The sequence below is a fragment of the Branchiostoma belcheri genome, unplaced genomic scaffold, assembly GCF_001625305.1.
Source record: "Branchiostoma belcheri isolate BF01 breed outbred unplaced genomic scaffold, Haploidv18h27 scaffold127, whole genome shotgun sequence".
In the NCBI taxonomy this organism is placed as follows: domain Eukaryota; kingdom Metazoa; phylum Chordata; class Leptocardii; order Amphioxiformes; family Branchiostomatidae; genus Branchiostoma; species Branchiostoma belcheri.
In genome coordinates this window covers 683,286-706,499 of record NW_017802680.1, presented here as the reverse complement: position 1 = coordinate 706,499, position 23,214 = coordinate 683,286, and the positions used below count along the sequence as shown (strand labels likewise).

Here is a 23,214-nt window from a genome sequence, read left to right as displayed (position 1 = left end):
ATAACCACCGCCTGGAAGTGTCCAACAGGTGTTTATTTTGTATAACCACCGCTAACAGCGGATTGAAGCTGTCTAATAAAATCAATCATATCTGAAAACTGATTTTGTCGATGTTGCTTTTGTCTTGAGGTACTGTTAGCTTCTTCATATAAGCTAGGTTATACACACAACGGGGCAACGTTATTCTTCCTGTAGATATGGGTCATGAATACCAGCTGAAATCAAATGAGTAAAAGTTATGTATATGATTTTATTACAATCTTATAAACAAAATACATTTTCAAGAGAATATTAGTAATTTTAGTCTCCTTAACTCTCCGAGCAAGAGATCAACCAGTCAATCAATCAATCAATCAATCAGTCAGTCAGTCAGTCAATCAGTCAGTCAGTCAGTCAGTCAGTCAGTCAGTCAGTCATTCATTCATTCATTCATTCATTCATTCATTCATTCATTCATTCATTCATTCATTCATTCATTCAGTCAGTCAGTCAGTCAGTCAATCAATCATTCATTCATTCATTCATTCATTCAGTCAGTCAATTAGTCAGCCAGTCAGTCAGTCAATCAATGAAGCAACCATCTAATCAATCAATCAATCAATCAATCAATCAATCAATCAATCAATCAATCAAACAAACAATTATCAATCAATCAATCAATCAAGTATATCAATCAAACGATCAATCAACCAACCGGTGTATTGGTAAAAACAGCAGACTAGCAACCCTAGGGGAGTTCGGCAGCCTTCGGGAGGTCATATTCAGTTAGCCTCCGCAGCAGGCTTATAGAACTGGGGGTTTGGTGGTCTTCGGCTGTTTTCTGATTAGCCTCCGTAGCAGGCTTATAGAACTGGGGGTTTGGTGGTCTTCGGCTGTTTTCTGATTAGCCTCCGTAGCAGGCTTATAGAACTGGGGGTTTGGTGGTCTTCGGCTGTTTTCTGATTAGCCCAGTTAAAAAAAAATGGGGGTAATTCAACCAGGCCGGCTATGTTGTCTATATGCAATCAGAAAAAGGCACATAAAAGCTCCCAAAGACCATGAAGACCCCCCAACCCCCCAGTTTTTGGTATGCTATGGAGGCTAGTATTTAGCTATGAGTGACAGGGGCGTGTGTGACCATAACCTGAGTGATTAGTAAACAAGCCCCCCTCCTGTGATGTGTGGGACGGACGCGTGGGTGATTGGATGGTGATATAATGGCGATAATCTCCGTGCAGCTCTTGGGAGGTAAAATTCACGACCTTTTCTCGCTGCCCCCATTCAGACATGGGAAAGTGGCTTGTAAAAAAAACTAGACAGCCCCAAAAGGTCATGACTTACCTCCCAAGGCCAGACATCCCTGGCCCAATGTCCAGGGATTGTCGCTGTCCCATTGGTTAGTAAGACAGAGATTGTCGCTGTCCCATTGGTTAGTAAGACAGAGATTGTCGCTGTCCCATTGGTTAGCTAGACAAAGATTGTCGCTGTCCCATTGGTTAGCTAGACAAAGATTGTCGCTGTCCCACTTGTCAGACTTTTTGGTTAGCCCACAGAGACCACATCTCAAACAGTGAAGGACGGAACAGAGACAAGCAAGACTCGGGATAAAGTCTTGCTTGGCTCTGTTCCGTACATCACTGTTTGTGATGTGGTCTCTGTGGGCTAACCAAAAAAGTCTGAAGTGGAACTTGCCCTATTCTGCCCTGCTCACATGGCCACACGCTGGAACAAAATGATTCGCTTTTTAAACTTTGACGTACAAACTATTTGAAATGTGAATCAGAGCTTACCAATTAACCCGTTCCTGTTTGGTGACCTGGGTCTTGTTCTGTACGTCTTGTGCGTCATCTACAGAAAAATGAACTATCGAATCAGAGCTTACTCGATGATTGTTTGACGCAAACAGCCCGGCCGGGCCCCGTTTTTGTAAGTGAGTGTGCCCTAAGACATAAGCTAAACAGCTGAGTCAATTAAACTGTTCCTGTGTGGTGACCTGTGTCTTACTCCGTACATCTTGTGCGTCATCTACAGAGAAATGAACTATCGAAGCGGAGAAAACGCGGCCGGTAAATGTCATTGTGAAATTGAACTTGCCCTACCCTAACGTAAATTGCTGTTCCCAGTGTTATTCAGCATGTTTTTTGTACAGGCTGTGAGGCAGTTTTTTATGAATCAACTGTTATAAACTGACATTTAGGGCTTCTCCCCACAAAAAAATCTATCGCTTATAAAAGCCAGCGTCTGGCACCCAGGCTAAGCAAAATGATTTGCTCATCAATAAGCCAGAGGTTATGGCAGCCCCCAAGAGGTTGTGGGGTCGTGTGGCGCAGCGGTAGCGCGTTCGACTCGGGACCTACAGGTCCAGTGTTCGATCCCCACCCATGTCATCGATCTTGTGCCCTTGGGAAAGGCACTTTACACGAATTTCCTCACTTCACTCAGGTGTAAGCTTCGATTAGGGACGTCCCTAAGATTGGACGTAAACTGGAGGTCCCGTGTTTGAGGAGAGCCACACCTCGAGCACGTTAAAGATCCCACCACACCTTTCGAAAAAGAGTAGGGGCATGCCCCGGTGTGCGATGGTCCAAAAATTCTACAGCCCAAATACTAGTGTAGCAGAATCATCAGCAAGTTGATGTTGGCTACCTTAACCCCCAAGATCAAGACCAGAGCCCCCGGCCGGTCTCGCAGTTTCCACGAACGAAAAGGTTAAGATATAAAAGACAAGAAACACAGAAAAGTTGAAAAAAAATTAATAATGAGTAGACTATTTTTATATATTGTTAAGAATCGTTTGACGCAAGCAGCCCGACCGGGCCCGGTTTAGAAATGTGCCCTTTTCATAAAACACAAAAAGTTTAAAAAATTAATAATGATGGCTACTATTTTTATAAATTGCTTGACGCAAGCAGCCCAGCCGGGACCCTGTTTGTAAATGTGCCCTTTCCATAAGCTAAAGTGCCGTGCCAATTAAACTGTTCCCCTGTGGCGATCTGTGTCTTGTGTTCTGTACATTCTGTGCGTCATCGTGTTGAAGACCTGGCCCTGCCCTGTCCTTCCTTGGGCAAAACAAGATGATTCTCTCGTGAAACTTTGACGCAGTAAGGAGTTAAAGTGTGAACCAGAGCGTGCTCGGTGCATGTTATATAAAAAGTCATCGGTGCATGAATTAAACATGAATTCGAAGTGACTGAATATGAAACCAGTCAGCCCAATTTACCTTAATACGTAACCGCTTTCATCCCGAGTTTCACCTAGAGTGCTGAAGGTCTGCCAACAGGGATATAAACTATGGAAGCGGAGAAGAGAAAAAAAATGAAGGCGACGCCCAGCTTAGCCTCCGTAGCAGGCTTATAGAACTGGAGTTTGGTGGTCTTCGGCTGTTTTCTGATTAGCCCAGTTCTAAACGGGGGTAATTCAACCAGGCCGGCTATGTTGTCTATATGCAATCAGAAAATAGCACATAAAAGCTCCCAAAGACCATGAAGACCCCCAAAACCCCCAGTTTTTGGCATGCTATGGAGGCTACGCCCAATCCTGCTGGCCACTCGGCGATTATCTCATATTCTTTATATAAGGTCGCGATTCGTGGAACAATTATATAAACAAACCGATTCGCTCATTAAAACGTTTGACATGACGTAGAAACAATTTGAAATGTGAATTGGAGCGTACGGGGTGCATGTTACGTAAAGCGTACTGGTCGGCTGAATTTTTAAATTACAACGTAAGCCAGCCTGACCAATTTAACGCAATACGTGGCCACTGTCATTCTGAATTTAACATAGAGCCCTTACACTCTGTCACCAGGGATACAAACTATCGAAGCGGAGGCCAGAAAAAATGAAGACTGCGCCCTGCTCTGCTGCCCACTCCGTGATTAGGGAGTATCTGATATGCCTCTTTCAAAAGGTCGCGATCCGAAAAGATCCGCTCATTAAAACTTTGACATGACGTCGGGCTAATAAAATGTGAATTGGAGCGTAGGCGATGCGTGTTACGCAAAGGGTGATTGACGCCAGAATTTAACGAGAAATGACTGGAACCAGCCTGGCGAATTGGAGGTAATACGTGGCCGCTGTCTTCATGAATTTAACGTAGACCTTTGACGGTAGATCGCTAGCCTAGACCAGAGAGATGTTCCTTATGCAACTTGGCAAACCATGTATCATTAGGTCCATATGTGCGTACATGTACATCTACAACTGCCTCAAGAAGCGAGAAGAAGTTGAACCTGTAAATAGTACTTCACATTAGTATGTATAGTTTAAGTACTATATTACTGTAACTTTTCCCCTGTTTATTCATGACCTGTACCTACATGTAGCTTGTAAGAGCATAAACGTACAATGAAGGTCTTTCTTTCATTTATATAAACTGTCGTAGCGGAGGTAAATCCAAGAAAAAAAAAACATACAGGGCGTCTACACGCACTCGCTGATTATCCCATGTACCTCTCCAAAAGACCATGGTCCATGGACTGATCTATACTTATACACAAAACGATTCGGTCATTAAATCTTTGACGTAAAAGGAAACAATTAGAAATGTAGAAACTAGAGAGTATCGAATCGGTGCATGTTACGTAAAGCATAATTGACACCTGAAGCTACCGGTATCTGTATAGCCGGTATAACCGCCCTTCGGCGTAACACACCAGCTTCTGTATCTGTATAGCCGGTATAACCGCCCTTCGGCGTAATACACCAGCTTCTGTATCTGTATAGCCGGTATAACCGCCCTTCGGCGTAACACACCAGCTTCTGTATCTGTATAGCCGGTATAACCGCCCTTCGGCGTAACACACCAGTTTCTGTATCTGTATAGCCGGTATAACCGCCCTTCGGCGTGACACACCAGTTTCTGTATCTGTATAGCCGGTATAACCGCCCTTCGGCGTAACACACCAGTTTCTGTATCTGTATACCCGGTATAACCGCCCTTCGACGTAACACGCAAGCTTCGCAGGCACGCGGCGCGGCGGCAGCTAGGTGTATCACACCGAACTACGTGTTACACCCAATCTGTAAAATGGCAGGAGCCAGCCCGATTATTTTAGGGCAATACGTGGCCAACAACAATTGCAGTGGAATCAAATCCGGCAAAAAAAAAAAAAAAAATACCATGGGCTCCACACCCACTCACTGATTATCCCATATACCTCTCTCACAGGTCTTGATCCATGGACTAAACAAAACGCTTCGCCCATTAACCCCCTGTGTATTCTGCTGCCCTCCGCCCTGCTCTGTACATTCAGTGCGTCATCGTTCGGCTGTTGTGCCGGTAATCCCCGTCTTAGCAAGTCCAGCCGGGGTCGCTGATATTTTCTGACCCGTTTGAATCCAAGTCCAGGAGAGCGGAAAGATCTGCTCAGTTCAAGTTGCTTGTAAGCTTTTACAGAACTGCGTCATTGCAGGGAATATATAATCCTCGAACTAGAAAGGTATAACATTTGCGAAGCAAATACATCATGTGTACCTTGTATGTGTATCATGTATATCAAGTGGTCTAGCTTAACAAATGCTACTCAAACGCATTCATATATATGCGGTGACCCCTCCAACTCAGTCCTGCCATCGCTGCTTCAACTTCAAGTCCACGCGTACTAGTATCCAGAACCGTGCCTGGGGCAAATCTACGTTCTTGGATACGCGGAGACTATCCAGAACCGTGCCTGGGGCAAATCTACGTTCTTGGATACGCGGAGACTATCCAGAACCGTGCCTGGGGCAAATCTACGTTCTTGGATACGCGGAGACTATCCAGAACCGTGCCTGATCCTAACCCTAACCCATTCAGGCATAGAACTAGACAGACACGGTTCTAGATACGAAAACTTACATGTATCACCGAACTGCGTCGTTGCAGCGAAGATAGAATCCTCGAACTAGAAAGGTATAACATTTACGAAGCAAATCATGTTTACCTTCACGTGGTCTAGCTTAACAGACTACTGCTCTGATTATTCTTACTCAAACACATTCACGTATAATACATGCATGGTGACCAGCCCCTCCTGTCCTGACATTGCTTCAAGTCCACGTGTATTCAGAACCATGCCTGGGACAAACTAGCGTTCTTGGATACGCAGAGTAATCTCCAAGCAGATCATGCGTGGCAAGGCAGTGCCAATTTTTATCTAAAGGTCCAGAATTTTTCTTCAAATATCACTGAGATATTTTGTGTCCAGTATGCTATGGGTTTGGCACCCAGGCTATCAAAAGATGGACTAATTTGTATCACCAGCGGGGCTGGAATCGAAGAAAAACTGTCATTGAATAAAATGTCTGATTTCTCTTAATATCCTCTCAAAAACGCGGGAAATGCCAATTCAGAAGGTTCGGTTTTCAAAATTTTCCGGGGGAGCATGCCCCAGGACCCCCTTCGCCGCTCGCCTCGCGCCTACGGCGCTCACTGGTCACTCAGACAGTGGGGAAGACCACTCCCCCCCCCCAAGCAAAATCCTGGCTACAGGCATGATTCAGGCATACAGAATTAGACAGGTACGGTTCTGGAAACGGTAACTTAACATCGAACTGCGTCATTGCATGTAAGATGTGGAAATCCTCAAACAAACTAAGACAAACAACTTGTGTGAGTGGGAGTGAGAGTTACAGAAAGGAGACCTCAGCCTGTGTTTGTTCTGCAAAGGGCAGGATGAAACAGAACCTGCCCGGAATAAGGATAATGTTGACGGTTTTCTCAGTGTGACGTTAGCGCCGTGCGGGTTTTGTTATAGATATTGTTGACCCACTTAATATGCCATGATGCCGTTGTTGTGGTCCTATAATGATTATTGCTGCTATTGATATGGCCTGCCCGCCTTAAACCAAGCCCCCCCCCCCCTAAACGTGCCCCATCAGGGGCTATATGGGGGTGTAGCCGGGGCTCACATAACATCTTTGAGCCCCGGCAAAGATGATGATGATATCGCTTTGGTAGATCCGTGGCTACCTGGAAAACAGGTTGAACATGGCCTGAATGGTTCTTCCCAGGTTAAATGAACTAGAATATTAAACTAGAGATTGAAGTAACATTTGCAAAGCAAATGCATAATGTTTACCTTCGGACATGGTCTGCTCTGTTAATTCTTACTCAAACACATTCACATACAATTGTACTACCAGTATATGGTGACAGGAGTAGAGCAGACCATGAAATTGCAACATTATGTAACCCAACACCAGCGGCAGCTAGCTATATCACACCGAACGACTTGTTACAATCATCTTTGCACATTTAACTGCAGGCGTTATTTAAAGCTTTCTAGTGATGATGCCCCAACTGTGCTTGGTGGCAACGAGTTCCACTCTACGATAGTTCTAGGAAAATACAATTTTTGAACACCTCAATTCTTGGTTTATTAACTCTGATATTTGAAGGCATGACTGTTTCTGATTGTACCGGGTTTGTTTTTACCCGCCTACGTAGAAACCAAGGCAGAGGCGGCCTTCAAGAAAGGGACTACCGAGAACTGATATGATATCACATTATACATGTTATGATCCCCACAAGATCACGATTATTCGGGCCTGCTAAGGAGGTTAGGCCGGCTTGCACTTTTGGGTAGGCAGGGAAAGATAGTCCCACAGTACGTCGGAGAAGGTTAGACATCCAGGTAATAACATATACGCCAAAAAGCAGTTACTCAGTGTCTTCACCTATTTGCATATCAATCAATAGTTCGTGCTTATAAACTAGCCTCTACCAGGCTTGGGGAGGCGGCTGGAAAGAGTAGATATCGGCCAAATAGAGAGATAAGCATGCCGCCGAAATGGACAAACTCCCTTGGCATGCTTATCTCTCTATTTGGCCGATATCTACTCTTTCCAGCCGCCTCCCCAAGCCTGGTAGAGGCTACCCACCCCTCTCCTTCCACTGCCTTTTACCTCCCCAACCTAAGTCAGATACCCATTTTGCCCTGGATGGAGCGACGAAAGTAGTGTAAAAGTGTCTCACGTAGTTTGTTTTGAGGCTTTTTCAAACACTTCAAGTATGAGTGATGACGAAAATGTACCAAGAAATGGTAATAGTAAATGTCAATATCAGACAGATTTCCTCATCCAGAATATTGTTTTTTGCCCTGAAATTTTGCACTGATTAGAAAAAAAACATTGCATTGGATGCCTTTAAATCTATGACATTGTTTTTATACTACTCGGCTGCCCAACCCCTTGGATGGAAATCGGACAGCCTGCGAACTCAAAAGAAGCCGCTACATGGCGCTATTGCATGGACTACTAGTATTGAAGAGACCATGGTAGTATACTGGTACGTCATTGCCATTAAGACTCACTGAACCAATAGGCCCTTGTTGCAGTACCGCCCACTATTGCATGGTGGCGCTCGTGCACTGATGATTTGGATGTATCTACAATGTACTCTGTCAAATGTACATTTTGTAAAGTCGATATTACTGGGAGACCGTTAAATGAATGGGCTGCACCCGATAGGGGCCCAGAGAGGTTTGCTACCCTAGACTGGAATATATTAATGGGGCCCAGCATAACATGTCTGCTTGGAAGTTGAAAATGACACGAAGTATCTGAAAACTTAGCATGTCTGCAATATCCTAGCCTCTACCAGGCTTCGGGAGGCGGCTGGAAAGAGTAGAGATCGGCCAAATAGAGAGAGATAACATGCCAGGGGAGTTGGTCCGCTGAAGAGTACATTTTGGCAAACTGTTCTCTCCAGCAGACCAACTCCCCTGGCATGCTATTTATCAAGCCGCCTCCTGAAGCCTGGTAGAGGCTAGCAATATCGTAGATTGGTCCTAGTCTTCACCAGACCCCTTTGCAGGCTGAATAAATAGTAGAAATCTGCCTAAAAAAAGAACGTAACTGGCCAGGGGAGATTTCTACTATTTATTCAGCCTGCAAAGGAGTCTGGTGTACTACATGTAGAATGGCCCTACAATTCTTTGTATTCAAAGCTGCAGCTAAAAATCCTTCATAAAAAAATCTGCACTCTTATTCAAAATCCTTGGGCAGAGAGAAAGCATCCGAAGAGAAATAAAACAATAACACATCAGACCAAGACATGATGCATTTTATTCGACTTCATACATACATACTGTAACATACACATTTGCCTTTCACACATTTTCCAATACATAATCCTTATCTATAATATTCCTATGTGTAACATAATCGATTTATTATTTCCAACCCTTAATATTAGTAATGTAGTGAGAGTTGGGGGAAAGACAAGTTCAGATTTTCCAGCTCTGCTGCATTAAAGGCATCCAGTTCAGTTTTTAGGGCATATTCAAGCCATTTATCTACATACTGAGTTGAAACCACACTATCCCATTGTATATTGACCCTCATGGAGCAAAAAAGTAAAAAAATTCTGACAGAAAATGGTTACTGGAAGGGCCCTGGGCTGATTTCTATGGTGCCACCCGGAAAATAAAGGACTCATCTTGGGGCTTGTTTATGCAGTTTTAAATACCCAAAGTATGAAATGCTGATTCCAATGTGCTCATGTGAAACAGTATGTGTCAACATCACAAAGATTGCTTCATTCAGAATATTTCCAGTTTTGCTGCTCTAAAATTGCATTGGATGCCTTTAACTTTAAGGTAACTACATTGTAGATCCATGTGATTAAAAGTTGCTATATAAATGTGCAATGCTACAACTGAGATTGTGTGAGAATTAGAATACCATGATTATGTTTTATATTTGCATACTGCATTTTTTGTGACCTACAAAAAAAACTTCCAACATCTGCTTGAACATCAAAACCAAGAATTCAGTATTATTTTGATACCATGATTGTCAGCATAGTCTTTGTACATGTTAATACATTGTACATTGTTTCATTGTAATACAGTGAAATACATTGTACATTAATTTCGTATTGTTTGTCTTCGGTTGTGCAACATATCGAAAAGTCAACTTCACAATTTACTGGAGAAAAATTAGACATTCAATTATTAGAAAAAAATAATGACATTTTTTTATTAATAACCTCCTTGGAAAAAACATAGTCTCCACCAGACTCCTTTGCAGGCTGAATAAATAGTAGAAATTGGCTGAGGCAAGCTGGACCCTCTTTGGCCGGCCAACTCCTCTGGCCAATGATGTTCCCCTTAGCCGAATTTCTACTTAATTTATTCAGCCTGCAAAGGAGTCTGGTGGAGACTAGAAAAAACAGCAGCTGCTCCAAGCATTCAACAAAAGCTAATCAGCAATTGGAAATGTCCTCAGGAAAGTACAGCTTTTATTTAAAAGCCTAATATATAATATATAGCTGCCATGGAACCAAAGACTGGACTATAATGTACAAAATGCACCTTGCGATTATCAATGGCAAATTCCTATTAAAGCAAGGTGTTAAGAAAATGTGGAATGTTCTCTGTAACAGTACTGACACCTCCACAACAGAATAGAAACTATACTGAGAGTAACATCCGTGTCCATAATATCACCAGGGTCCATATAATATCGCCACCTTGAGAAATAGTGTGCTTTAAGATATTTTTACTGCAACATGGTATGCACTCCCGCACACCTCAAATGTACATACATGTGCCTAGGGTATGTAGCAGTAAAAATATCTTTAAGCACACTGTTTCTCAAGGTGGCGATATTATGGACCCTGGTGATATTATGGACACAGATGTTATATGTAGCTACCAGAAGCAAAGGCAAGTGTACTGTGTAAGTACATTATTTCATGCAGTACAGTATTGTAGTTATCATACATGTAACTGTATACAAACACATTAGACTATATATCAAATGGGTGGGATAACATTATCATATCATATCAGCTCTGTAACTTCTTGTGTTTGTTAGAGTATTCTGAAGAACTGCATTATCAGTGAAACCATGTGGCTATCTACACAGTATGTGCTGCATTTCAAGTTTCCAACTGTTGGAGTACTATCACAGTTAGACTATGTGTTGTCTATTTCCTTCTAGATTACTATAATTGTAATAAATACTACACTGTTTTTACATGCAAATAGAAAGATTGGAGCCATGCTTTGTACATGTTAGCTTGAGTTAGCAAACAGAACACTAGAAAATTGAATGTACTTTATGATGAAATTGTATAATGACTGTGTTCTTACATGTATATGATCAGAAGTATCTGCATGTTCTGTTTGCTCCTGTATTATAACTCTATAATCAAGTCCATGCAGATAATAAAGGCTCAATTTCATTTCAACACCAGACATTACAAAAAGACTGAACTATTAAACAATATTGGTAGTAAGATTAAAATAACCTCCTCTGCAAAATTCCTGGAAATGGCTTATAGTACTGTGGAGAGTGTGAAACTGGTGAGAGACAACAAAATACTCTTATTATAACTTGAGATGGAGAGTTTTAAAGTTCACAAAAAGATGAGCAGCATTTTTGTTTTTAGAGAAGTACCTTGATATTAGTTACCTATACCTAGTATCATCAGTTCAGTTCAGTTCAGGTCACACTTGTTACTTAATATATAAAAAGCTCTGCTATTGTACAGCTGCTGTAAAAGTTAAACTTAAATACAGTTTATATCATAATCCAAGCAACAGTGAAGAAGATGATTTCATGTAGGCTCCTTTTTAAAGGTGGGCAAGAAGTATATGTAAAATAGACTGTTCGAAACAAAATCTTACCATATACATGTATATGATAGTCCAAACTTTTGCACATGAACTGATGAAGTAACTTAATATTATTAACGCACAGTTACAGTTAAGCTGCAGCTCCATGCAGTATATTGTGACCAAACATTGAATCATTTTTGTTTTGTTCTTTTCCTTGCTTTTATAAGCTGAGTTCCTTAACATTGGAGTGAAGCCTCTGGTTATCTGAGGAATTAGTAGAAGATTAGCCATGCTGAATATGCTGGGCTTGTGCAACAGCAGAACTTACTGGAGTTACAAAAGGCACCGTTAAAAACTTCTTGCCGACAGGTGGACTTAAAAGCTGCCAAAGAAATGTATACCAGTATCATACGTCCTAAATTATTGTTGCAAGCAGTACGTACATGTAGGGATGTACAATGTAGGTCCTACATAAACATGGCAAGCAGGATTACAGGTGAACACGGAGCAAGCCCTACTGGGAGGGGGACATACAGGACTACATTTGTACATACAATACATAATTTACATGTAAAGCTGCACTGTCACACAGTAGGTAGGTACGTAACACAGTCATGTCATTGTTATGTAAGAACTGCAGTAAGATACATGTAGGTGAGTGGGTCATATAATAAGTCTGATACTGTAACAATGTCTGATAGGTTTGGGGCAGTGCTTATAGATACATTTATTTTACTCCTGACTTTATGCTGTCTCATTCCCGTAATACTGGTTATGTAACTGATAAAATGTCGTCTGACATCACACGACATTTCCAGAACTGCAAACAAAATGTCAGATCCTTTCAAACTTTGTTGCTGTTGTCCTTGCTTAAATGTCTTGTATGTACATGTACATGTATGTGTCATGTATATTATGGTGTAAATATGATATCCCCAGGCTTGCACTAGACAAGACTATTAGTAATGAGTTCACTCTAAACCCTTAGTACTATTTCTTCTGCCTACACTATAGTTTATGTTAGCTTTATCACAGTTCACGTGTTAGTGATTATGTATAAAATTGTTCCTACTTATTAATTTGCTACATGTTTGGTTCTTATGTATGCAGGGCTGGAAATACTGGGTGCATGCGCACCTTATAGTGCACCCAAATTTGGAGCTGTGCACCCAATGCACCAGTGCACCCATTTTTGTAGGAATTTTTAATATTAGAAATGCATACATTTGTAATAGTATACCAGATATTCTTGGTCTCTAAGTATCAGAAAAATAATAAAATCGTTGTTATAGTACTTTTGAAGTTAGCTCCCATTTCAGATTCAAGCTCAGAAGATGAGCAGTAAGTCCTACAATTAGGTTTTGTTTCATATGGTGCACCCAAAAATTTAGGTTGGGTGCACCAGTGCACCTGTTCCCAAAAATGAATTTCGAGCCCTGATACAATGTACACTGTATGTCATACATATAATTATAACTGTTATATTATTATCTATCATGATTGCAGAGTTCTGATGATTTTCTTGTCACAGCGCTTTTTGTTTGCTTCCATATAAGGAGTTGTGTTCCATATAAGGAGTTGTGTTCCATATAAGGAGTTGTGTTCCATATAAGGAGTTGTGGGTCCTGATGGGGGCATGTCACCTGTCAATCATCCCGTTAGCAAGGGGGCCGTACCATTGGAGCGGGCGGGGGTGTTCATGTCTGTGCAGGCTCTACTGGAACACAAACAGCCATGCATTAAACATACACAGACACAGCAAAGCACACAGGCACAGGTACAGGACAGGGTGCTATCCACAGGTGCGCTTGGCTCAGTACAGGGTGCTATCCACTTTTTGGCGACGTCTCAGGGAGGAGCCTAATGGCACAGTATTGTGTGCAGTTTGCAAGAATTCTTGGAATTGTACAGGCATTTTGTCCACAGGCATGGAATGTCCACAGGTATTTCTCTGACCCACATCTATGCCCACATTCCTGGAAACCCTGCCCTGGATGGCCCCGGGGCTCGTTCACTATACACTCAGGGGAGGAGTGCACTGTATCTGTCTAGACTTAACTGGTACCAAGTCTTCCTCAAAATCATGAAATGATGGCAGTGCCATGCAAACAAAAACCGTCTCTCCCGGCAAAAACTCCCTCGGCGACTTAACTTTCCCTCCCCAGCATAACTCGCGTTGCTCACCAAAAAAAAAAAAAAAATGCCGCCACCCTACAAATCTGCGAAGGAGGCTGTTTCAAGTTTAGGCTACTAGGACAGCATCTCTTCTCCCTTGTTGGACCAAGTTGAAGCAATGCTAGTGCAGTTTATGTTTAGTTTACGTTTATGAAAATTTGCCACATTATATTTACGACAAGCAACTTGATATGATTTTCAAAACTGTCAGACATTTCAGGTAGCATCCACTACCTTTCGTCTGTAATTTTTGTTAGTCAGTCAATCAGTCATTTTTTTGCGTATCTTAATATGTGGATGTCTAACCTCCACCGATGAAACCTCCCTGCTCTCATCTAAGGATGAAACATTGAATCTATAAAAGGCCTTAAATTGCACGAGAAGTCTCCCTGAGGCAACATCACTCACTGCTACTCCAAATCTCTCCTCATATAACATTTGTATAATGGGTGGAAGGGTCAGAGTCTAATCCTTATAAATGTAGCTCACTCAGGCCTAGGAAAAAAATGTTGTGTTTCCTGTTTCCCAACTGACTAGAAAAACTGCCAACCCTAGACTTTTTCTAGGTGGACCCCTGCAAGGGACATAAATCAACCAACCTTTTCTAGCTCCATTATTTGATCTGACACCTGAGTGATGAAACGTTGTACAATCAGTTTTCCAACATTAACATTGAAAATTTTAAAGTGCTCATGCAAGTTTATAATAATTACTAATACAGTGTAGTTAAAACTGTATTATCGTATAAGTTGTATTACTAGAGATTGCCAAAGTCTAAAAAAAAGGAAGAGGAAAAACGATAGTCGCTACCTACCGACCCTAATTTTTTCAGGACTGAAACAAGACACAACATTTTTTTTCCATAGGCCCAATCCTTATAATGTAGCCCACTCAGGGCAGAACTTAAGTCATCTGAGGACATTGCCTGAGCCTTATATTTCAGCGTCTGGACTGAATGTGTGAGTGTGATATTCCAGGCACTTATTCAGAGACAGATGCAGGTAAAATGAGCACTCTCTCTCTCTCTCTCTTTCACTCGAGGATAATTACCGTAATTTGTAACTAAACTCTCCTTCGTTATAAGTTTGTCTGTCACGTCCTAGCTTTTAGATTTGTAGTTCCAGAATATCAAACATGCCTGTGTGAGTGTATTAAATCCTCTAAAATACCTCTAGTTGCATTCTTAAAGGCTCCAGGGGCAAAGAAATATTTTAAGACTCTAAAAAAATTATGGATCTGCCAGAAGTGTGGTAAAGCATTGGCCTCCTCTAATATCACTTGCCCGGCTCTATGAGGCTTTTTTGGGGGCTTTGGAATATCAGTCTCTCGTAGGTCTCACGTAGGCCACCTCCATATAGAGCCTTACTGTACCCAGATACGTTCTGGATAGTCTCCACATATCCAAGAATGTAGATTTGCCCCAGGAGTTAAGCTTTGGGTGGTTATTATAACTAAGTCTTATAATCTGCTTTCTTTTTTTTTTTTAATGGCAGATTAGTTCTAAGTTTCTTGTTGGCTACAAGAAGCCTACAAGAAACCAAGTCTAAGAACTGATTTGCCAAAAAAACAACAACATAAAACTGTAAGTCCCAAAAAAGCCTAGCTTCTAAGCACTGGCTGTAGAAGGGGCTAGTACAGCATCTTATAGGATGTCATAGACGTAAATTATCAGTTTTTTGGGGGGTGCAGGGTGTGGGGATTGTTTCGTGGATAGCACCCTGGTCAAAGCTATCATTATTACATACAGCCACAAATTTTAAAGCAGCAGTGACTACATGTAAATCATGTATGTCAATCATCAGCAGAGCTACATGTACATGGTTATTATGAGTCACATACAGCAGACAGACATTATTTAGCCACCATGTTGGAACACACTCAGCTGTGGGGGGAAGACATCGCATTATTTTTAGCAACATCAGTGGTGGTGAAAAGAGCTGACTACGTTACTTTGTGCATTTACGATCAACAAAAACACACAGGAGAACACGTATCATGTCCACACGACTGTGAAAACATTAGACACATGCTGGATTAAGGCATCTTGTGCAGAATTATTTGTCCAGTAACTGTTCAACTGTTCATTTTCTTTTCAAAAGCTTAACTACATGTACCCACTATAGTACAGTCTACTGAATGTGAATTTGATTTTTTTAATGGCAACGTGGTCCTAATATACAATAAATAGACTATTTTTTAAAATAACTGAATAAGGCTTATAGCTAAATGTATTAATCTCCAGTAGATGTAAATACTTCAGTATACTTCACAGTGATTCATGTTACTCTCATAAAGTACCTAGATACATGTATGTACAATGTATATCATTTAATAGCACAAAGATTATTTTCCACGAATGGCTTTTTTTCAAATCCTGTTAGCCATGATTCATAATTTATGTTTGCTACAATATATTTGGAGACTATTAAGTTAAACATAAAAGAATAAAGTACCTTATGCATTGTTTAATTTATTGCATGACTACTTTTATCTGAATCTTTTTGACAAATTACAATGTCCATAAAAATGCAGTAGAAAAAGAACATAGACAACGCTTAGATATCAAAAGAAAATAACTAAAGGTAATTTCTCTGTCAGGCAACCTAGGAAAGACAGAACTAGAACATGATAGTATAGCTCTGTGCAAAAAGAAAATTACTGTTCAGAGTTTACAAAAAGCAATCAGTTCAAAATCTTCAACATTGAAAGATAAACGGGTCCATATAAATTTATTCATAACAAGCTTATCTAAGAGAAGATTAAAAAAAAGAACAATTCAAAATAAAAAGAGCTCATCTTCATTCCTTGATGATGAGGCCCAGCTGTTTTCTGTGCATGCTCTCGAGATAAATACGATGTCCATATAATATAAAAACAGCACAAATTTGTTCAAGTTTATCTAATTTTGACTAATTTTGTCTTCAGACCGTACCTTCGTCCATGAGCGTGTGCAAGTCCTTGACGATCAGTCCCAGCTGTTTTCTGTGCGGGCTTTCCCGCTGGAACACGGCGTCGAGGAACGCTCCGTCCCCAAAGAAGTCGAAGACGTGGTCTATCCGGCCGTGCGACTTCTCGGTGAGGTGGTTCCGCACGAGTCTGTGCAGCATCTCGCGACACTCCGCCAGCGAGCGGAGAAGGAACATCTTGTCGTACGTGAAGTCCACCTCGTAGAAGCTGACGACCGTCATGGCCAGGTTACGGAACCTCCGCACAAAGTCGTTCGCGATCCTCAGTTCCTCCTGCGAAAAAAGAGAACAATTTTAATACTAGAGAAGTGACATTTGCAAGCCCATGCGTAGCTAGTGATTACCTTCGGACACGGTCTGCTCTGTTAATCCTTACTCAAACACATTCACATACATGTACTACTAGTATATGGTGACAGGAGCAGAGCAGATCATGAAATTGCAACATTATGTAACCCAACACCAGTTACCATGTTGACAGGCGTCAACAAATAATGTCATTGGTCAGGTCATAGGTCACTGTTTGGAGAAGAAGAAGAGGAAGAAATTGAGCAAAAACAATATGTTTATAAAAACAGCTCAATTTCTTATGTTTATCTCAATTTATTATTTTGATTACAAACCAGCCTGGTATGTTGACTTCGCGGCTCCATTGAGATGCTGTTAGTAGCTCTACTATGTTGGAAATAGATGGTAACAGAGTAGACCGTTGAATGACAAGGTTGCGGAATCTGAGATGAAAGGAATAAAAAGCACCTAAAGCACCTGCGAGAACTGCTCGTTCCGGAACAGGATCCCGATCTTGACCACGATCTTCACCGCATCCTTCATCACCTTCTCGGCCTCCCGTTTGTTTCCCGAGTGGTTCCGCGCGATGCGGTACAGGTTGTCCATCAGGTCAGCCGTGGTGTCGTCCATGAAGCTTTTGGCGACTTTTCTGGTGGACATGCGGCTCAGGACTTTCTTCTGCGCCCGTAACGCGACATTCTTGGAGTTGAATCCAGCGTCCCCACCGGACTCCGCCACTAAAAAGGGGGAAGAACATTGGCAGGAGGTTACGATTAAGAATGCTTTTTGGTACTTTCACAGAAAATTGTAACACTTCTGATGTCCTAATCTTGGGCTACAGAGGGGAGAATCCAAGTTGTTCCTGCTTGACTGCACAGAAGGGGGGGGAGAAACATTGTCAGGACATTAGACATTTGTTTCTGCACGCAGTTATAATTTATAGAATGATGCGGTACAGGTTGTCCATCAGATTAGCCGTTGTGTTGTCCATGAAGCTTTTGGCGACTTTTCTGGTGGACATGCGGCTCAGGACTTTCTTCTGCGCGCGTAACACCATGTTCTTGGAGTTGAACGCAGCGTCCCCACCGGACTCCGCCACTACACGGGAGGGGGTAAACTATCATTAGGAGTGTTTTTATGTGGTGAAATTCATACACATTTTCACAGAAAACTGTAACTGTTAACACTGTGTAGTTAAGTCCCTTAATATGCAGTTGTATACAGTAGAGGGGATTAATTTCTCAAGCTAATTATAACCAACATTTCGCACACACAGTCGTCCCTCAGTAAGACATCTGGAGCCGCATAGTTCCCGTTTAGAACTTTTACTCAGCATGTCTGTCACATAATTTAATTATGATTTGGTAATCTTGAGCTATGGACTTGAACCCTGTGTGCCCGCCCGACTCTGCCACTTAAGGGGGGGATAAATGTTGGCAGGCAATTAGGTTTTTATGTACATAAGCTTGTATATAGCATTATATGTACACATGTCTCACTGTTTTGTAAATTATTATTTATAGATTTTTTACCACAACATGTTAAACTGTTTTGTAAACTGTGTCTAACACAAAAAATGTGTTACATTATTACATTGTTACATGTAGTTTGGCCGGCCATATTTACTATAGTATCATTATCAACACTACAGGTACAATATTTTACCTTTCGAGTATCAAGATATGGGATATTGGTCACGTTTTGGTGGTCTGCGGTCTGGCATTTTCAAACACTTACTACATATATTTCAACATGTCTATATTGGCACTAAAAGTCCTTTTATCTCAAAATTCATAATTTTCTGCTGAAATATTCTACTAGTACCTCTAATTAGCATAAACATGTTATTACAAGATACATGTACAAGCATTCATCATAATTATCATCCACAGTACAACAACAACAAGGTCATCCTACAGCACTACTGCTGTACCAGGTGCACTTATTGATTTCTGTCCAGCCTTTAAAGCAGAATCATTGCCTGGACTGACAGGATCGGGGTCCAAACTGTGATCTATCATTGTTAACATGACATTCCCCTGTAATAACAGGACAAAACCATGATAATATCCTTATTCAGAGGTCGAAATTCATTTTTGGGAATAGGTGCACTGGTCCACCCAACCTAAAAAGTAGGGGCACAAAATTTTCTGTGGGTCAACCATATAAGATAAAATAAGTACATGTAGAATGTCAGCGAAAACTAATTATGTTTAAATTTGTTTCTAAAGAAAAGTACTACAAGAATGATTGTACTATTTTTCTGACACTCAGATGTATGCTGAATACTAGTACTACTCAACATTTCACATCTTGACATATGTAAACCTACAAGAAATATTTGGGTGCACTGGTGCACCCACAGAAAAAAATTGGGTGCACAGCTCCAAATTTGAGGGCCTGCAAGCCCTTTTTCGTAAGGCGTAATCAGGCCGTTTTAGACTTCGTAATTCGTAGGCAACCTCCGCAAAAATCAACGTAATTCGTAATTGGACAACAGCCGCAAATCGTAAAGTCGTAATCAGCTCTGAGACTTAAACGTAATTCGTAATAGGCGGCGAAAATTTTGCGTAATTCATAATCACTACCCCCCCCTTGCAGGCCCTCAAATTTGGGTGCACTAAGGTGAACATGTACCCGGTATTTCGAACCCTGGACCAGGATTGAATGAACCAGATTCATACTGATGATGTGCCATCTGCACAAGTCGGATGTTATATTATTCATAGGTTCTAACCTGACAGCAGACATCTGTCTACAGCATCAGTCTGAGGGAAGAGCAGGGCGGTTAGGAGCTGTTAGTGTTGGGATTATGGTTTAGCTCCAAGCAGATGTTGTAGGAACTATTCATTCATTTATTTACTGAGCGAGATTCCCCACATTTGTGGAAGGATTGACTTAACAAGTGTCTTATACCAATATACACCTTTTCAAGATGCTAACCCGGAGACATTTGCTAAGTCCCTTGGTCCCTTATATATTCCAAGGTATATACATGGTTCAAGTTCCATGATGATGACAACATAGGTAACTTGGACTGTCCAAACAAAGTAATCCCATGACAATTCTTATAAAATGATTAAGTCATCCAAGTAGTCAAAACCTAGTCAGCTTGTAAGACCTAGTCAACTCCAAGTTCAAGTCAGTAAGATGAAGCAGATATCTTTCAATGACAAAACCTTTTGTCAGTCTTACTGCTAATGTAGGTCACAGCTGGAACCTATCACCCCATAGGCCAGCCCTGAGGTATTTCTGGAGTGACAACCTCAGCAACTTTTTTGCCACCACTTCTGTACCTGTCTAGCTACATGTAAGTACTACAAACTCTCCATTTTCCCCAGATTCTATACAGGTTATTAGTGAGGACTGCAGCCCACTGTGGGAAGCATACTGATTAGACTCTCCAAGCAGAGGTTTGGGTTTTGGGTTATTTTTTACTCGTTTTTAAATTTTTTATCGGGGTTTCTTTTTTGCACTGGAGTTTTTCTTTCACGCAACCTAAGAAAAATTCCAGTGCAAAAAAGAAACCCTGATAAAAAAGCCTAAAAACACGTTAAAAATACCCCAAAACCCAAACCTCTGCTTGGAGAGTAGACTGATTAGACCTGCATTCTGGAATCCACCAGGACAACTGTGGCTGTTTGTTTTGGACTCTGAAGAATTTTTGGACAGGAGCAGGAATTTGTGTGGATCCACACGACAGCCTGGTACTAACAAGGCACCACCAAACATCTGTACAGAGATTTTCTAACTACAGGACAGAGAATAGGTTAAGAATGTAGGGAAAACATAGCCTCAACCAGACCTTCGTAAGGGGTTGTGGAGAAAAAAAATAGGGTCACTCAACAGAAGAATGAGTAGTCATATCAAAATGCTGGTCAAACTCCCCTGTCAAATTATTCTCCGTTTGCTCAAATTTTACGAAACCCTATGGAGGCCAAAGTCTCAAGATAAATAATTCCCCATTTGCTGAAATTTTTGTATTTTCCTAGTGGAGACTTCAAGCAAAAATAAACATGACAGGCCAGGCCTATGAGTCATGGTTAAGGGTACATTTCAACATGCCGGCTCCTTGGCAGATAATTTGCCCAAATTTTACTATTTTCCTAAATAAAATAAACATGACAGGCAAGAAACTTGGTAAAGGCACTCTCCAGGTAAATTGTTCCCCATAATTTGCCCCAATGATAATAGAGACTTTAGCAAAAATAACCATGACAGGCTTGCCTGAGTCTGAATTGTCTGAGTCATCCGACATGTCAACCTTTCTCCTTTCTTCTCTGACAGAAGAAGACGTCGCCTGTTTTCAACCCTTAGACACAGCTTGTCTTCCTGTCGGACAATCCTTCTGACTGTTGTTGTTGTCCTCAGGTTTAATATCTCATTAGACGTGGTCTCTTGGTGCTGGTTTGCGTCTCTCAGTACACAGCTTCAATGTCAGTTCCTGTCCAAAGGGTCCTTCCGGCTTGCCGGCACTGTCCAGCAGTTGTTGTCCTAAACGACTAATATCTCGCTAGACGTGGACTCTTGGTGCTGGTTTGCGGCTTGGTTCAGTTCAAAGTCAAATTGTCTCTATAGGTATGTAACTCCTGGTGCCCTAACTTCAACTTTCCGTATACAGCTTGTCTTCCTGTGTGAGGTTCCTTCCTGCTTGCCTAGCCTTGCCAGCACTCACAGTGCCTCTGTCAGCAGCATGGGTAAATTAACTGGTCCAACCACCGTCTGACCTATCACCCCTCAAATTAGACACCTTACCGGTAGCTTGTAGTCAGTATAGCCTGTGGGCACAACGGTCCCAAACTGGGGCTCGGAGCTATTTCAGCAGAAAAAGTAGTGATGTTTTGATGTAGGCCACTATTTTCCACTCTGTTCTTGCTACTTCTGCTGCAACAGTCTGGACGTTCTTCAGCTAGACTCAGTCTTTCCTATATAATCTTCAACCGTCAAATTAGACACAAGCTTGAAGTAAATAACAGCCTCTGGGCACAACAGTCCAAACTGGGGCTTGAAGATATCAGCTGGAAAAGTAGTGATGCTTTGACACAGGACAATATCACTTTTGGACAAACTCAGACACTCCACAGCTGCACCCAGCCTTTCCTATCTTGAAGTTGTCTTCCTGCCTGTCCACTGACCCTCTCAAAATAGCCCTGGAGTCAGGCTCACACAGATGTCAGGAACCCCTTAGGCAGAGGCAGCAGGGCTGGTGGTGCACTGAGGTATCCTTGTTTGGATAGGCTGGGTGTCAGACTGTCTCCTGGGTAGCTAATTGGCTCCAGGGCCAACATGTCCCCTAGGAAATTTTACCATCGCCGTGGCTATATACACTCCCGGTGTGTATATAAAAGACAAATAGATTTTATATACACTCCGAAATACTAGCCTCCTTGGTAGGCCCAAAACTTGGGTTTTTGTGAGTGTTTGAGGATTCAGGGGCACCAAGTTTAAACCTCGGTCTTCAAGTTTATCTTATTGGATGATGAAAATCAGAAAACAACACGGAAATCTCCACCGAAGTTCGGTCGAGCGGACCGCCCCGCCCCGCTTGCGCGGGGCCCGGGACCCTCCACTCCCGGCGGCGGCGAGACCGGTCGCGCGCCCCTGGCGTCCTCGCTACCTGGTTGATCCTGCCAGTAGTCATAGGCTTGTCTCAAAGTTTAAGCCATGCACGTGCAAGTTTAAACTGTCTCAGTGAAACTGCGAATGGCTCATTAAATCAGTTATGGTTCCTTTGATCGTCACATCCTACATGGATAACTGTGGTAATTCTAGAGCTAATACATGCGGAAGAAGCGCCGACCTCACGGTCTGGCGTGCATTTATCAGACCAAGACCAACCCGGGGTTCGCCCCGGTCCCTTTGGTGACTCCAGATAACACAGCCGATCGCGCGGTCTTCGCACCGGCGACAGATCATTCGAATGCCCTATCAACTTTCCGGGAGTGTATATAAAAGACAAATCTTATATACACACCGGGAGTGTATATAAAAGACAAATAGATTTTATATACACTCCCGGAGTGTATATAAAAGACAAATAGATTTTATATACACTCCCGGAGTGTATATAAAAGACAAATAGATTTTATATACACTCCCGGAGTGTATATAAAAGACAAATAGATTTTATATACACTCCCGGAGTGTATATAAAAGACAAATAGATTTTATATACACTCCGGGAGTGTATATAGCCACGTTCTTATATATAATATAACTTATAGTGTTCAATACACATCTCGTCAAATTGTTGGG

The 23,214-nt window shown here is 41.8% G+C and overlaps 1 protein-coding gene across 2 annotated transcripts in view; it reads right to left on the bottom strand.

Annotated features, from left to right (window-relative positions):
- Nucleotides 1–12,983: 12,983 nt before the first annotated feature.
- LOC109463519 (tumor necrosis factor alpha-induced protein 8-like protein) overlaps nt 12,984–23,214 on the bottom strand; it is a 19,522-nt gene continuing 9,291 nt past the window's right edge. The window contains exons 2-4 of one of the 2 annotated variants that reach the window (XM_019760356.1): nt 17,437–17,696; nt 16,638–16,944; nt 12,984–13,247 (exon numbers count right to left, since the gene is read on the bottom strand). In XM_019760356.1, coding sequence (XP_019615915.1) covers nt 13,228–13,247; nt 16,638–16,944; nt 17,437–17,696 — 587 coding nt within the window. In that variant the 3' untranslated portion in view covers nt 12,984–13,227. The remainder of the gene's footprint in view (nt 13,248–16,637; nt 16,945–17,436; nt 17,697–23,214) is intronic. The other variant, XM_019760357.1, reaches the window with a different exon arrangement.